Consider the following 16,672-nt stretch of genomic DNA (forward strand, 5'->3'; position numbering starts at 1 on the left):
AAAACACACTGTGATTTCTAGCATCTGCTGATTCTATGGTGTAAATATCCCCTCCGTGGACAGTTCCAAGATCACGTGACTTCACTGGACAGGTGCTGAGAAGATGCGGCAGGGAAACATTACCCAGTGTGCAGCCGTAGACACAGGAGAGGGTAATCGCAAGAGCAAAACATGGAGGGCAGAGTCTGAGTATTTGCTGTTTCTTGATGTTATTTATTTAACTTTTCATTGATATATATATATATATATATATATATATATATATATATATATATATTTGGTAATACTTGTGTTGACCAAGTTTCTATCAATTTAGTGATTTCTGTAAGTTAACTGCAGCCCGGGACATCAAACGTCCTGTGTGGCTCCTGGAATCAGCTCTGACTCCCTCCATCTCCCTATCTAGGCCCCCTAAAAAGTCACACTGTTATACTGCATGGTCCCAAATGTAACATAAGTAGATTTTGACCCCTGTACCTTGTCATCTGCCTGAGACCTTCCCAACACTTCATTTAACAGCCTTAGAAAGCAAGTAGATAAATCAACTCAGGAGATTCTTAGGGTTTGAGGATTATTGGGTTCCCATTTCCTTGGCTGGGGCAAATTCCTTTGACTTTGTCATCCTGCCTGCAGAAACCACTGAAGTAAAATTCATTTAAAGGCACCCCGCCTCCATCCTTATGGGTCAGGACAGCATCTGAGAGGAAGAGGTCCTATGTATATTATGGGAGACATTTAGCTGGGGGCAGCTGAACTTCTGAAGAACTGAAGTATTCAAAACACATTTCATACTGAGCATGGCAAGAAGGTAGGTAGTAAGAACAATAAGAAATAATATCTCCCTTATAGACATGTAAAAGGATCAAGAAAAAGAATTAATTTATACGAAGCCACAGCGGTATAACTGTTAGGGAGTTCAGAAGACAAAGACAATGTAGCAGACCTTTTGGGGTGCCTTGTAGCGCTTGCTCACAACTTTAAAAAATCTGGACATTCACACATTTTTGCTCCCTGGCTGTATCTCAGAGTAGTGCTGGCAATAGGATGAGCCAAACCCAAGAGCACAGAGAATACATGCAGGTAAATTAGCTCAAGCTACTTTTGTGGGTTGCAAAATCTAACAATAAATAAATACAACTTCCCAATTCCAACTTTGCTTTTCATCTTCCAGAAGGCGTAGGTGCAAGAAGGCGTCCCTGATATTGGGGTGTGGGGGGGGGGAGACTTTTGCCCTTAATTTAAATCATTGTTTTTCTAGGGAAATTTAATTTGGGGAAAAATGTTTTTCTAATTAACTGGATGGCCGTGCTCTGCGCAAACAATAAAGATTCTTGTTTGAAAGTAACGCATGCCCCTGCTCCTGGGACTACCAAGGGAATTTAAAATGAAAAAAAAAAAATGCGAACAGCTCTGACCTCACATTTTATCAGAGCTGAAAAGACTCCCCGGCTGCACAGTTTTCACGTCAGTTCCCAATTTAAAAGCCACAAGTGTTGAACGGGTTCGCACTGTACCGAGACACCTTTTTCTCATCGCTAGAAATGGCTGCAATTGATTGCGATCTGGGTCTCTCGGTGGGTGCGTCCTTCCATCCCTCTCTGTTCTTCTTGTGCTGGGGTTGGCCTGCAAGGTTAGAAACTGCAGATTCAGATGGCTCCGAGGACAGTTTCATAATGCTGGTGCTGGGCAGGGCAGTCTAGCCAAATTCCATTCATTAGCTCAGGCGCCAGCCAGAGTGTGACCAGCAAGAATGCCGTTTTGGTTCCATAGAGAAGTTGATAGGAAATCGGAAATGCCTTTTTTTTTTTTATTTCCCCGTCTGTCTCTTTCTGTTTCGGTTCCTAGGAGGCAATATATGGACAAATGGAGAGTCCAGGATTCTAGACTATGGAAGAAAGGAGTTAGTCGCTAACTCAGCCCCTAATGCAACAGCTCAACCTACCGCCATTCCTTTTTGGACTGTATCTTTGATCTATTCTGACACCACTTCATATGCTAAAATTGGAATGATACTGAGAAGATTAGCATGGTCTCTGTGCAAGGATGACACATGGATTCATGAGTGTTCCATATCATTTTTAGCCAGGCAGTGGTGGTGCACACCTTTAATCTCCGCACTTGGGAGGCAGAGGCAGGTGGATCTCTGAGTTTGAGGTCAGCCTGATCTACAGAGTGAGTTCTAGGAAGGCAGGGCTACATAGGAAATCCCCTGTCTTCGGATATGGGGTGGGAGGGGGTAGGTGGATGATTATCTATGTATCGGCATCAGATGTGTGTAGTTAGGCTTAAAGCATCCCCAAATCAGAAATCAAATATCCAATCTACCTGATAGTTCCAGAGCTACCGACACTGCCGTGAGAACTAAGCTGGGGGCTTTGGAGAGCAACACTAAAATTGTGCACAGTTCCTGCCACAAAGGAGCATTAAATCTATGGAGGAGGCTCCTAGGACCACCACGGGAACTACAATTCTAAAATGTAAGCTGCGCTGACCTCCTAAATGTAAAAGGCAAAACAAAGAAACTTATTGGAGACTTATTGGAGAGCTTATTGGAGACTTCTGAAAGTTGCTGGGGGAGGGAGAGTTGGCAGGGATGCTTCCTGCCCCAGGGAAGTCAGGAACACTACAGCACCGGATCCTTTGAAGTAAGGGACAGGGAAGCGTTGAGGGGAGAGAACATACTAAGAGACAAAGCAATGTAAGCAATGAAAGGGGAGAGGGGGTGGGAGCAGGGACTATAACTTTCACAGCATACTCTTCCCAGGTACACTCTAAACAGACGGGCTGGGGCACCCGTGACCTGAGGCCCTGCAGGGTGGCAGGTCGTATATGTGTGGTGGCACTGCTATTCTGCTTTGGACTCTTTTTTTCATGCAATATTGTTTGTTGGCCCTCTTGCTTCTGTATCGTCTTTACCCTTCAAAACAAAGCAGCCGGAAACTTAGGAAAGTGTGCAAACCACAGCACTCTGTGGCTTATGATGAAGCTTTCTGTTTGTGCACACAACTCCTTCAGAGTTGTGAATCTTCCTCCGACTTCAAGTCTTTGACACTTTCCATCACATCAGCAGTTTTATGTGACAGGTCCGGACTGTCGGGAGCTCTTTTCTTCCTCAACTTCTGAACTGTATTTTATACGGTTGTCAAGTCACTGTCTATGAAGCCAGAACTTTCCAGCCCTGTCTTAGTTCATTTTCTGATGCTAGATCAAAATACCTGAGACGGGGTAACTTATAACAGAAAGAGGCTTGTATCTGGGGTCACAGCTCCAGAAGCTGGGAAGTCCGGGAGCATGATACCAACAAGAACATCACGCTTCTTCAACTCGTGCCTGAAAGCAGGAGTGTACAGAGGAAACAACCCACTTTTTTAAAAAATTTATTTATTTATTAAAGATTTCTGTCTCTTCCCCACCGCCGCCTCCCATTTCCCTCCCCCTCCCTCAATAAAGTCCCCCTCCCTCGTCAGCCCAAAGAGCGATCAGGCTGAGTGAGGTAAGCCAGAGTCAAAAAGAGGAACATGGGATGTATTCACTCATATTTGGTTTCTAGCCATAAATAAAGGACATTGAGCTTATAATTCGTGATCCTAGAGAAGCTAAATAAGGAGAACCCAAAGAAAAACATATAGGCATCCTCCTGAATATTAACCTTCATCAGGCAATCAAAGGAGACAGAGACAGAGATCCACATTGAAGCACCGGACAGAAATCTCAAGGTCCAAATCAAGAACAGAAGGAGAGAGCACGAGCAAGGAACTCAGGACCGTGAGGGGTGCACCCACACACTGAAACAACCCACTTTTATGGTAGCTAATCAGGTCCCATAAGAATCAACCACTCCTGTGAAAGTGGCATTAATTCCTCTCAACCAAACCATCTCTCAAGGACACTACTGCCTCCCACCACTAGAACCCTGGAGACCAAGTTCAGTGCTGTAGGAAATCCTACAGCCAATAGCCTTTAAGTTAACCACTGGGGCGTGGCCTCTTATACTGTTTGTGCCGATGTAAAGCATGCATCCGGCTCTCTTTTCCGGTGGGATTCAGTTGCTGTTCTCCGTTCCAGCAGAGGATATTGATTTGTGAGTCTACCCCTAAATAAATAGCCCTCTATTATTCTCAATTCTGAGCTAGTGTGGGATTTCTTTCAAGCATCCATCTTCAGTTTAGCATGGCCAGGACAAACCAACCTCAAACCATAGCTTCAGGCCAGAAAGAGCCCCCTACACACACACACACACACCCTACCCCATCCCACCCCCACCCAAAAAAGTAGATGGAGGAGAAACTGTTGGCAGCCCAGAAACAACTGGCTATCCCAAAAGGGAGGACTTTCCCCTCTGATATGAATTCTTTTTCCCAGACCCCTTTACCTCTGAAACGCCAGTGAGTCACGGAATCTACATAGACACTAAGTAGGATCCGGCGGTAACTCCAGAGCAGCACCCATGTCCTCACAAACCTGCCTTTGGTTTGCTTTTGTCTGTCAAGAAGCCAGGCCTCATGTTCTACTGAAACATGTTTTTGTAAGGCGAATTTCAATAGAGTAGAAGTACTTTTGATTCAGACAAAAATAGTGGTTTCTTCAGAAATGCTAAGCATTGTATCTTTGAGCAGAGTCTCATTAATCGCATGCCAAAAACTCTGTTACCATTCCAAACCCTTCCTCTGCCATTTCAATAGTTAGACAGGAGTCCCAGCCCTTCTCTGGAAAACTTCAGCTTGGAGTTCCACACTGGGGTCTTCTTCCTATGGAGTAGGATTTAGATAAAAGTGTCCCCTAGTACTTGGCATCTTGGATGGCAAGGGTTGATCCTAAAGTTTCTACACACTACTGTTGACTGAGGAGACAAGATGGCTCTCCAGCTGATGCTGTCTGCTGTTGGCTCAGGTATGTCTCAGTGTGGGCCCCATTTTACAATGAGACTCAGGAGGCCCTTGTCACACCAATGCATAATACATGCCAGTATGACCTGGGTTCTCGGATTGCTGTCTTTCATGCTCTGTGTCAGAGAAGAGAGAGGAGAAAGTCTGTCCTGGAATTAATTGGCTGTGCTGGCCAATGACTCTACAGGTCATAGGGGCATCAGGGTTCTATACTCCCTGAACAGCTTCTGGGGACTGCATGATTGTGATGCTTGGGATTTGGCCCCCAGAGACTCAGGAGAAACCCCAAGGAACAGAGAAGAAAGGGGCAGGGGGAGCCATCTGGTCACTGCCAGTGGTTCTCAACCTGTGGGTCATGACTCTCCAGCAGCGAGTGACCTTTTCACAGGGGTCACCCAAGACTGTTGGAAAACACAGATATTTATAATCCATAACAGTGGCAAAGTTATAATTATGAAGCAGGAATGAAAATAATTTTATGTTTGAGTACAGTCAGACATTCCAGCTCCCAAATAATGACACAGGACTTTTTTTTATTAATTATGAAAGCTTGGCCTTAGATTAGGCTTGTTCCCAAATAGCTCTTAAAACTTAAATTAACCTGTTTATGTTAATCTATACTCTGCCACATGGCTCATTACCTCTCCTCAGTACTGTAGGTCCAGCTTCCTCCATATCTGGCTGGCAAATCTCCTGCCTCTCAGATTCTTCCCTTGAGCTCCTCTCTCTTTCCGGAAGTGCCGCCAATCCTCTCCTGCCTAACTATTGTCTGTTCAGCTCTTTATTAAACCAATCAGATGGTGTTCTAGACAGGTGAAGTAAAAGAGAGACATCTTCACACAATTGATCAACTCTCCTATAGCAGTTAGGGGTGATCGCAACATGAGAAACTGTATTTAATTGTTGCAGCATTATATTATTATAGCAAGGGTATTTTTGTTTCTAGAGTGTTCCCTTCATGTTGTTCTTTCTTGATGTATCTGCTGCCTTTAAAAGATTTTTTTTTATTTTATTTCATGTGTATGTGTGAGTGCCTATATATATATATATATACATATACACACCCATATATATGTGTGTGTGTGTGTGTGTGTGTGTGTGTGTGTGTACACCACATGCATGTCTGGTAGACATCAGATCTCCTAGAATTGGAGTTATGCACAGTGATTAACTGCCATGTGGGTACTGGGAACCAAACTCAGGACCTCTGTAAAGGCAGCCGGTGTTCCTAAGTGAGCTCTCTCTCCAGCCTCTGCTACTCACTTTTGCTATGAATGGTGTCTCGTTGTTTTGTTATTCCTGCTGCTGTTTATCTTCAGGTCAGTGTGATAGCCCACTCTGAAAACAAAATTCTCTTAGTTTCACTTTAAGAGACTCTGCCTCTCTAAGAGTTAGTTGCTCACAAGAAGAATAAAACATTTTGAAAAACAAAATCTATGTATCTTCTTTAAAGTACATATGGGAACCAGACATGGTGGCTCACACCTACCATTTGAAGGTTGAGGTAGGGAGTTCAAGGCCTGTCTAGGCTACATAGGACATTCCAGGCTGGCTTGGGAAACAAAATGAGATGCTGCCTCAAACAAATAAAATAGATATTTATGGGTTTCAGGGTATATAATATAAGGCAGTGAAGGCATGGATTAGGAGTTGATATATAATCTTAATCATTTGATTCTAATTATATTATATAATATGTCTGAGTGCTTCAAAGGCAGGAGATGGGAAAAGGTTTACATTAAAGAAAAATACCAAAAAAAAAAAGAAAGAAAAATACCACTATTTTGTAGAAAGTATTATTTGGGGTTGGGAGCAGTATACGTACACAAACTACAAAATCTATACTTAGAACCAGGGAGAGAAATAATAAGGGCTGCTTCTCGGGTTTCTCGCAATCAACAAGAAAAAAGGCCACACGTCATAAAACAGAATGCAGTGTTAATGTTAACAAAGTATGCTGGGAACACAGTCAGGGTTGTGCAGTTATCTATGTCCGAGGGCTCTAGAGTTGACTTTGCTGAATCTCATTGGCTCATCAGCATTTCACCAAGCAAAGGTGGGGAGGACAAAAAGTCACAAAGAGTAAAGTACACAGAATGATCTGCTAAACAGAGGCTTACAGCAGAAAGCCCTTCCTGCACACGGCAAAGGACAGGGACAGTAGTCCTGGCTGGGGCCAGATGTATAGGTCTTTGGATGCCTTTTTAAGATTTCATTTTATTCCCAAATCAACTGGACACAATGAAGAGATTTTAGGAAGAAGAATGAATAACTACTTTAACCTGTAATTCAAGCTGTTGTATGGGGCTCACCTGTAAAGAGAAAGAGCCAAGCAGAAAACCCAACTAGGAAGATCCTGGATATTGATCCTTATAGTTACCAAGGTCATTTCCGGGATTATGATAATGGCAGGGGAAATGGGGATCTGGCAGGAGACATTTTGAAATTAGTAGTCAATCAGCTGTAAGGAAGCAGAAAAAGATGGGGCAAGGGTGTTGTGAGACCATTGTTTGGTAGTTGGGTAGATGGAAATGCCACTTGTTGACACTGAGAACACATTCTTGGCAGAAAGACATGCTTAGGGAGAATTCAGACCAAGCAAGGGCGCTCCTGGAGAGAGTTACAGGAGTATGTTAAAGCGCAAGAGAGAGGCCAGACCTAGAGTCACACTTCTAAGACTCACAGAGCCACAAAAGATAAGGCCAGCACCAAGTACTCGGAATGAAAGAAAAGGTCCAACCAGCCCCGCTGCCATCCTGCCCCAGGAGCACAGCTTCAGCTGGAAAGGAGAAGAGGAGGAACCAGGAAGAACCAAGACAGAGGCAGTCAAAAAGGTGGGAGAAACCTAGGAGAGGCATAACCCAGAAAAGGGAAGGCTACTGAAAACTCGGGGAAGCCAGCGGTGGCTGCACATCCCACATCTGGGCTGCTGTAATTATGGGAGCTCTAGGAAATGTAGGGCAGTGATGCCGAGAGAGTGAGGGAAGCAAGTGTGACTGGCAGGAGACAAGGAAATGGGGCCAGGGATAGAGACAGTGGCTCCAAAATTAGAGATGGGTGACCCACAGGGTGGCAAACTGAAAGCCACTTGGACTTAACTGCCGAAGATTAAGGTATCATAGAGGATGATAGACCTTCATGTCTCTGGCTTGTCATCAAGAGGCTGTTCATGTGACTTCGGCTCCTAAGGCTCCTGCTGGGGTGCAGCTTGCTCTTAGTCCCTCCTGTATATAAACAGTTATGTAAGATGCTCCCACGTGTGATATCCAATCATTTCCTGACCATGGCCTATGGACCCAGTGAAAGAGGCTGTAAAAGGATACAGTCACATAGTACAAAGGGAGGCTGGGATTTGGGTGATTTGAGTGTCGACGAACACCTACTTTGGGATGACAGAGACGACGAGCACTAGACAAGTTAGCCACAGACCCAGATCCAGCAAAAGCTCCTGAGAAAGGCTGGGAGACAGCTATAGGAGGAAAGCAGAAGAGGTTAGTGTATGAGACACTGCAGGAAGAGGGTGTTTGCAGGAGAGGGCACTGGATGATAAAGAGGAAATGAGCAGAGTGCCTTCATTTGAGATGAAAATGTAACCAGGACTTTGAAAAGTCATTTTCAGTAAAATGAGGCCAAGCAAGGTTTAGGAGGTAAGTGCCCCAATGGACCTTTTGCTCCTCGCATTCAGCAACTCATACATTGGACTGCTATATTCAATGACTGTGCCTGAGTGTGTGTTTGTGTGTGCACAGACACATGGTATCTTCATATAGCAATGGTCTCATGGACAAAAATCAGGGCCATTCACCCCACAAACACACAGTAGACATTTTTTATCAATAAAAAATAAGCTAAATGCCTGTAGCCTAGTGCATCACATTGGCTTAGGTTTGTATAAGTACAGTCCACAGTGTTCTTAGAAGAAAATTACCTAATAATGAATTTCTCAGAACACATCCCTGTCATTAACAAATGCATATTTAATATGTATTAGATCTCACATTAAGATCATAAAATGCATGCATACTACCATATAAATTGTATCTATCAAGATTTTAAAATTTATAAGGTATATATATGAGGATTATTTTTCTCTCAGAGAAGAGCTCATCTTTTTTAAAAAAAAATGACTTGGAAAATGATTTGACATCCAAGGAGAACAGTAAGCTATCTGAGGATGCAGGGCCAAGGGTGGGGGTGGAAGCTGTTTCTTGCAGCGTTGCTTGTCACGTGACTGAGTCTTGTTTTATCCCCCTCCCCGTAGTGGAATGGAGCATGTCTAAAGACTTTTCCCCTTTGGCTGGGGAGATCATCATGGACAACTTGCAGACCCTAAAGTGTACAATCACAGGCCTCACCACGGTAAGGGTCCCCTGATAGATGTGCTATCCCCTGCCTCTCACACAGGGATGCTGGTAGCAGATGCCTATTCTCTATGTGACGGCCAACACCCGGTCCTCTGGCAACAACTGCCATTCGTTAAGTGTGATATGTCTGGTATCTATAATCTGAGTCTCACAAAAGGCTAAGCAGACAGCATGAACCACTTTGTCGGCTGCCATGTTCGAAGAGATCAGAAAGAGACTGGCCTCATGCGAGCCTTGAAAGCTGCTGCCTTCTGGATCACAGTCTAATCTGCAGGGGATCAAAGGCTCTGAGGGATCCAATTTTGACTCCCAGTCTGATGGTAAAAATAACAGCCTCATCTAGCCCTCACCCCTACCGCCTCATTGAGATCAGTCATCAATGGGAGTCACACAATTTCCTGAGAGAAATCCTTTTCCCCTGATTAAAAGGAGAAAAAAAAAAAAAAAACCTGCTTAAATCTGCTACTACAGAAAAGAAACTATATATGGCAAAGGTACAAGCTCTATGTAGCTAGCGTAAACCAACTTCAATTGTGACTGAAAAGCTGGAACTAGCCAACTAGCCGTGTTTATTTATTTAACCAATCTAAAATCAAATATTAATTGCTAATTTTGAACCACAAATGAACATCCAAAACGCAAAAAAAATAAAAACACCTAGCAAATCTGTTCAGACAGAGGGACTGAATTTCCTCAAACAATTGCAATTCAGAAGATAAAAAATACGATGTTAAAGCAAGCTCTTTTAAGAGTAACCTTAAACTTTTAAAATAGAATTCAAATAATTAATATCCTAAGATTTTCATATGGGAGGAGCAGAAAGATATTTCTGTTGTTTTCTTAGAGGTTAGCCAATTAAAATAGTTATCTGTAGCATATAATCCTGAAACCCAGCATTAAAAAGCTGCCATCAACCAACGGCATCCAGTTTATTCTAAGAGAATTCTTGGTGGTTTGGTCACCACCAAGAATCCTGACTTTTAGTCCTAATCGCATGTCTATACCAGAGACCAGAACTGTGGATTACCAGAGCAAACAAAGCCCCCGGAGTGGGTGGCCCCAGAGATGCTATCAGCAGAAGGCTGGCTCCAACACCATGGCTCGCATGGTGGAAGGAGGCCAGGAGGGACCCCAGGGAATTTCCATTGCTTAAAAGAAAGAGTGATATCGTGATAAAAATGGAAAACTCTCCGCAGAGGAGTTCTCTGACATCTTAAACTAGCTTCTCTAGGGATGATGTTTTTTCCACTTTGCCATCCAATGAGAGTGATGCAGACATTATACTGAGCATATAAATGCCTAGAAGTGAATTTATAGAACTAGGCCATTCCTATAACCTTGAGATGCATAAAACCCAATTTTCAATGTTAGAGAAAAAGGTGTTAACGTCATCACATGGTAAGGCAATATCATTGAAATCCTAGCAACGTCTCCACAAAGGTTTTTTTTTTTTAATGCAAATGCCATTTTACATCTGCAGTAAGCAATCATTCATCCAACATTGACTTTTCTAACACCTCTTTGGTTTCCCAGAAAAAAATAAATAAAAGTAGGGGGAAAAAAACAGAAGAAAAGAAACCGCAAAGCAAACATTAAAACCATACAAAACATTTTAGAGAATGTTTTATCAGTAAGCAAAAATTAGCTTCTTAATTCTTAATCCCATAAAAAGATGCTAAAGATTACAGGCCGTTCTTTTAATAGTGGCTTTAAAATTAAGTCACATCAGAAAGTTGAGGGTTTTTTCTTACTTAAACAGCTGAGTAAAAGATATTCATAGACGCATTATTTATTGTAACACAAAATGGAAAGAATCTCAGAATCCACCAGTGAGGGACTGGTTGAGAGGATGAAGGCTTCTGCTCGTAGTGAAGTACTATGCTGTCACTAAGAGAATGAAGTCTGCCTTCATGCGTTGGTCTGCAAAGATATTTATTGTAGCTTGTTAATTTTCTACAGTAATTTGACCAGCTAAGGATATTGGTGCCTGTTGCCTCTAGGGAGGGGAAAATAAATAGAAAAAAGTGATGGTGGGAGGCTGCTGTTGTTAATAAGCCTTGCAGAACCATGTGGGTTGTGAGAATCTGTGGTTTTATGGGGTGTGTGCATGTGTGTGTGTGTGTGTGTGTTTCTTGGGATTTTTTTGTTTTGTTTTTCTATTTTTATTTTATTTTTTATTTTGACTTGTTTGTTGGTTTTCTAAAGAGAGAAAAAGAAAGAGCAAGCTGGGTGGGTGGCAAGGAGGATCTGGCAGGAGCTAGGGAGGGGAAACTGTGATCACAATATATTATATGAAAAAAAATTGATATATGTATATATAAAATCAATTTTTGCATGTATACTTTTATATAGATAGATAGATAGATAGATAGATAGATAGATAGATAGATAGACAGACAGATAGATGATAGAAGTAGTATATAATTTAGGGGTGTGGGGAGTCAGTACAAAAAAAACATGATATTTTAATTCTTCAATCAAAAAAGTAAGAATCCTTCAAATATGAACATGATGAATTATAATGCCTGATGCAGCTTCCTGTTTCAATTCTTTGCAGGGCCAGCAGTATTTTGTTCAAGTCTCAGCTTACAACATGAAAGGATGGGGACCAGCTCAGACCACAACGCCGGCGTGTGCCTCTCCCTCTAGTAGGTGGTAGCTACTTCCAGGATGGCACCATGCTCAACTACTCCATCCCTAAGGTGTCCCTGCCAGCTCCCCTCCCCCTCATCAGCTTCGCACAGCAGCAGCTGGGCAACAGAAGAACGATCTGCAGAAATGCTCACACAAAGGCAGCTGAGGGGAGAGGAGAAGGCCTTTGGAGTCACAACAGTTTCCCGACACTGGTGTCTTTCATTAGTAGTAGTAGCCTTCAAAGGTTACAGAAACGCTCAGCCTCAATCCAACATCTATAGAATGGGTCTAAATCACTTCATGTCACAGGGCTTTTCAGGGATGGAGCAGACGCCATGAGAGTGGCCAGCCCTGAGTATGCAGTCCATCTTAGGCCTTGTCTTCCTTTCCTGGCCTACACTTGACACATGACACTGATCTCCTATAAGAATGAAATCAAACATCTTGGCTTACCTGACATTCTGCTAAGAGAAAAAGCCTTTTCATTAACAGTCACCACCCAAAAAAACACAACACCCAACCTTTGTAGTGGAGGCCGAGAAACCCAGCAAAGACATCTTCCAACCACTTGAAGATTAAGAATGCATGCCTGGCATGTTTGGTATAACTCCCTGTTAACCAAAAAATATAATTACCAGCCGGGCAGTGGTGGTGCATGCCTTTAATCCCAGCACTCAGGAGGCAGAGGCAGGCGGATCTCTGTGAGTTCGAGACCAGCCTGGTCTACAGAGCTAGTTCCAGGACAGGCTCCAAAGTCACAGAGAAACCCTGTCTCGAAAATCCAAAAATAAAAAAATTAAAAAAATAATATATATATATATTATAATATATATATATATATATATATATATATATATATATATAATTACCCAGAACCAGTAACTACAGACATGCAAGAGAGTAGGCTATTCTTTACAACAAGCCCGATGCTCCGGGCTCTATTTTCATCTTTTTAAAAAGTCATTAATGTTATAGTTAAGAGTACTACCATGTGAGAGCAAGAACTGCTTAATCATTTATGGAATGTAATTTGTAATTATTATTCTTATTCAAATGTCTTACGGATAGCCTTTTCCGTTGCTTCAGCTAACATCTTGGGAGCTAGTTTAAGAAGAGAGAGATGCAGATAAACAGCGATGCACAAACTATGCACTGCTGTGATATATTAATAGTAGCTAAATGTCATTCATAACAAAGAAAACAAATACCCAATATTTGTGTAATAGTGAAGTGAGGCATATTCAACATCCATATTAAAGAACCAAACATGATCAATCACTAAAAATATGTGTTGAAAAACCCATTGTTTCTGAATGTACAAAAAATCCTACAGTATAGTTTTTATACAAAATAATAATAATAATACCAAATGTAGGGATTCCGTTCATTTAACCATTAGTTTACCTAAATTACGAGGATACATCTAGCTCACTCTCAGAATTGAACAGTGGCTGGAGAGATGGTTGACTTAGAAAAGTACTTACTACAGAAGTAAGAAGACCTAAGTTTGATCCCCCAAACCCACATTCAAAAAGCCAGGTGTGGTGGCACACACTTGTAATCCCAATGCTGGGGACAGGACAGAAACAGAAGGCGCTCAGGCTGTCTCGAAAACTCCAGGCTCAGTGAGAAACCCTATCTCTAAAACCAAGATGGGTAGCAACTAGGAAAGACACCTGAGTTTTATCTCTGGCCTCCACATGCGCACATACATGTGTGCACCTGCATGCACACACAGGTACACATACATTTAACAGTAGATACATGGGTTATGAGTTTATGTGTCTCCTGTTTATATTTTTCAAATGTTATAACAGCCTTTTACCCAAGACAACTAGGAATCGGGTGACAAATGGAGACTTCTGTGCAGGGTCTCTCCTTGCCCTCACCACAGTCCTTAATCTTCCCTGCTGCCTTGTGACTCAGCATCATGGTCATTCTCGTCTGTAGCACTATCACCATCTGAGATAACCTTTCTAAGACAGACTCATTCCTTTCACGGCATGAAGCTAAGAACTTTACACAGTGGGCTCGATCTCTTTGACTGATGGGGAAGCCATTAACATAGAGGCATATTTACATAGTCCACTCTTTTTTATTTTTTTATTTATTTATTTTTTTCGAGACAGGGTTTCTCTGTGGTTTTGGAGCCTGTCCTGGAACTAGCTCTTGTAGACCAGGCTGGTCTCGAACTCACAGAGATCCTCCTGCCTCTGCCTCCCGAGTGCTGGGATTAAAGGCGTGCGCCACCACCGCCCAGCATACATAGTCCACTCTTTGAACTGACATTCAGATGGAGGCTATTTGGAGGCCACATCACTGGTACCTAGCTAAACCATGTTTCAAACATTAATTGTCCAAGACTCGTCCATGTCTCCTTTGGTAACTAGAGCCCTTTTATCAGGCAGAAAAGTAGACAGAAGGCCAGTCAACCATGCCTACCACCTCTAGTAGAATCAGTGTTATGCAGGGTTTTACACAGCCTCGGACCACCAATGCGAATGCTCTCCACAGCCCCCAACTCCCTCTGCATTTAAGGCTTTCATCATTGGTTTTGTTTGGATATTTCCATTGCTGGAGGCTTATCAGAAACTTGTGCTGGGAATTGCAAGATTAAGGCACCAAGAGACCTATGTTATTGGTAAGGTAGAGGTATATGAATTATTAGAGATAGAGCATTAGAAAGCACAAAAAAAGACTAGTCTTGGTTAACCTGGAGGCACAGGAGGGAAAATGATCTCAAAGGTACACCCCACACAATTCCGGTCTGCATATGATACATTAACCTCTAAAGCTCAGATGTTTGGGCTCTATACGCTGCTTGTTCTAGGCACACATCCCACTCTATCAAGCCTGTGCATAGACCTCTCTTCAGTGATGAGAATGGTTGTTCTGGCCTTAGAGGAGTCTTTTATTTATTGGTAATTAGCACTGTGACTAGCAATGCCTTCGAAAACCGTGTGTTTGATTAGCCAGGGTAGCTGGCAACGAGTGGAAAGCCTAGCACATGGTTGGAGTTGCTGCAGATATGCCATAGCACTTGGAAAGAACAATATAAAAACACTCTCATTCTATTTATAAACACAGTATGACATTGTGATGTAACATGTATCAGTATTCAGATATTTACTAGAGGACAATGTACTCTAACATGACAGAGTAATTGGAAATTTGGTAATATGTTCCAGTACGCTATAAACCGTTTTTTTTTATATTTTTACAAAAGGCCTTAATGTGTTTTTATAGACTTATGTTATATGGTATGGTACATAATAAGAGAAAAGCGCCCAGACAGGCTTGTCTGAGTTACGATCAGGAAAACCCTGATATGGCCGGTGAATGTAAGCCCTGCATTGTGTTGCAATTGAAGTGTCTCATTTCCAGAACAGTGAGCTGTATTATGTAGCACGGCCTGCTCTTTTCCTACCATGCAAAGTTTACTCCTGTCAGGTTCCTGAGTTCTTAATATATTTTCAATTTTCCCCTGCATCCCTGCAGTCTCCTATTTTATGTAGCCATCAGAACTTTCCAAACATCTCTGAGAAAAAAAAAAAAAACTCATTCTTTCCAAAACGTTGGCGTTCTTCAACCCTCGCTTTGGGCCGCCATTGAGCATTGGCAATTTTTGTATGTATCGTAAAGTCATCAGATCCAGCTCAACTCCAGTGTAATAGGGCTATGCTGAGACGCTGAGACCCATTCCACCACCCCCTGCCTGGACTGATGACAGCATTAAGACTCATTAGAACGCATTAGCTCGCTCGGGTCCATGGACTAACTCAGTCACCCAGAATTGCTCCCGCTCAGTCTCCTGCTCATCCTCATTGTACCGTAGGCACTTGAAAGGCAACCCCGCAACTGAAGGAACAATGACCCGTGCGAGCCTGCAACGATGATGTTTACTCTGTGTCCAGATGTGAGCAGCGCTATAGTCTAAAGGTCTCTAGCAGTTATTTCTCTAAACTTCAGATGTCCCAGCCTTCCTGCACACCAGCATGCTTGTATTCCCGATGCCTCACCAACGGCATACTGAGCATTTCCTGTGTGCCCAGGATACTACTTGGCTCATACTCTTTCATTTCAGTCTCATCCCCCCGAAAAGATTAAAAACTGGCTTTGCAGAGGAGGCAAATGAGGCAGAGAGAAGTTCGGTCATGGCTCTTGCCCACAAAGATCAGAAGGCACCTGTGCCAATCTTCTGTCTCCAGACTTGACCACAACTCAGCCCAGACAGACAAACTCCAACTAAGATCTAACTCTCTTGCCCAAAAGAAAGAAAGAGATATGTACAGTATAATAAAATGAACATGAACACAACACACAAGGTCACTAGGCTGTCGTGGCTGATCGGGTCTCTGCGCTGAGTGAGGCTGGTCTGGAGTAGGAAAGGGGTATCTCTGCTTCATCTTCCTCAAGGTAAAAATGAACTATACATAGGAGAGAACGGGAAGGAAGAAGGGCTTGAAAAATCTATGAGGCCCTCTTCTTCCTAGATAATCATCAGATGGGAAAGAAACTAGTGTTTCCATATTGAATGGCTTTCAAGTCTTATTTACAGAATGCCTGTCATGGGCCAGGCATTGGGCCAGGTCCCTACTATCCTCCTCATTTCATTCTCATAAACCTCTCACGAGACAGACATCGTCCTCATTTTCAAATTAGGGAGTGAAGGTCCTGTTGATACAAAGGACTTTCCTGCAGTGAACTGGGGACAGGAGGAGCCAACACTCACACTGGAGTGTGGCGGACGCCACGACCTAACTTTACATTACCCTACCTGCTCTAAGG

At 42.7% G+C, this 16,672-nt stretch overlaps 1 protein-coding gene and 1 non-coding gene across 2 annotated transcripts in view; both read left to right on the top strand.

Moving 5' to 3' along the window:
* The window catches only part of Ankfn1 (ankyrin repeat and fibronectin type III domain containing 1), a 148,688-nt gene that overhangs the window by 69,464 nt on the left and 62,552 nt on the right, over positions 1-16,672 (top strand). Inside the window, exons 6-7 of the mRNA XM_041665598.1 lie at positions 9,148-9,245; positions 11,808-11,898. Coding sequence (XP_041521532.1) covers positions 9,148-9,245; positions 11,808-11,898 — 189 coding nt within the window. The remainder of the gene's footprint in view (positions 1-9,147; positions 9,246-11,807; positions 11,899-16,672) is intronic.
* On the top strand, positions 1,970-2,078 carry LOC121457250. The gene has a single exon (XR_005975742.1). It is a non-coding gene; the product is annotated as a U6 spliceosomal RNA (small nuclear RNA).

The sequence above is a fragment of the Microtus oregoni genome, unplaced genomic scaffold (assembly GCF_018167655.1).
Source record: "Microtus oregoni isolate MIOR12 unplaced genomic scaffold, Mior012 000015F_ref0000493, whole genome shotgun sequence".
NCBI lineage: Eukaryota > Metazoa > Chordata > Mammalia > Rodentia > Cricetidae > Microtus > Microtus oregoni.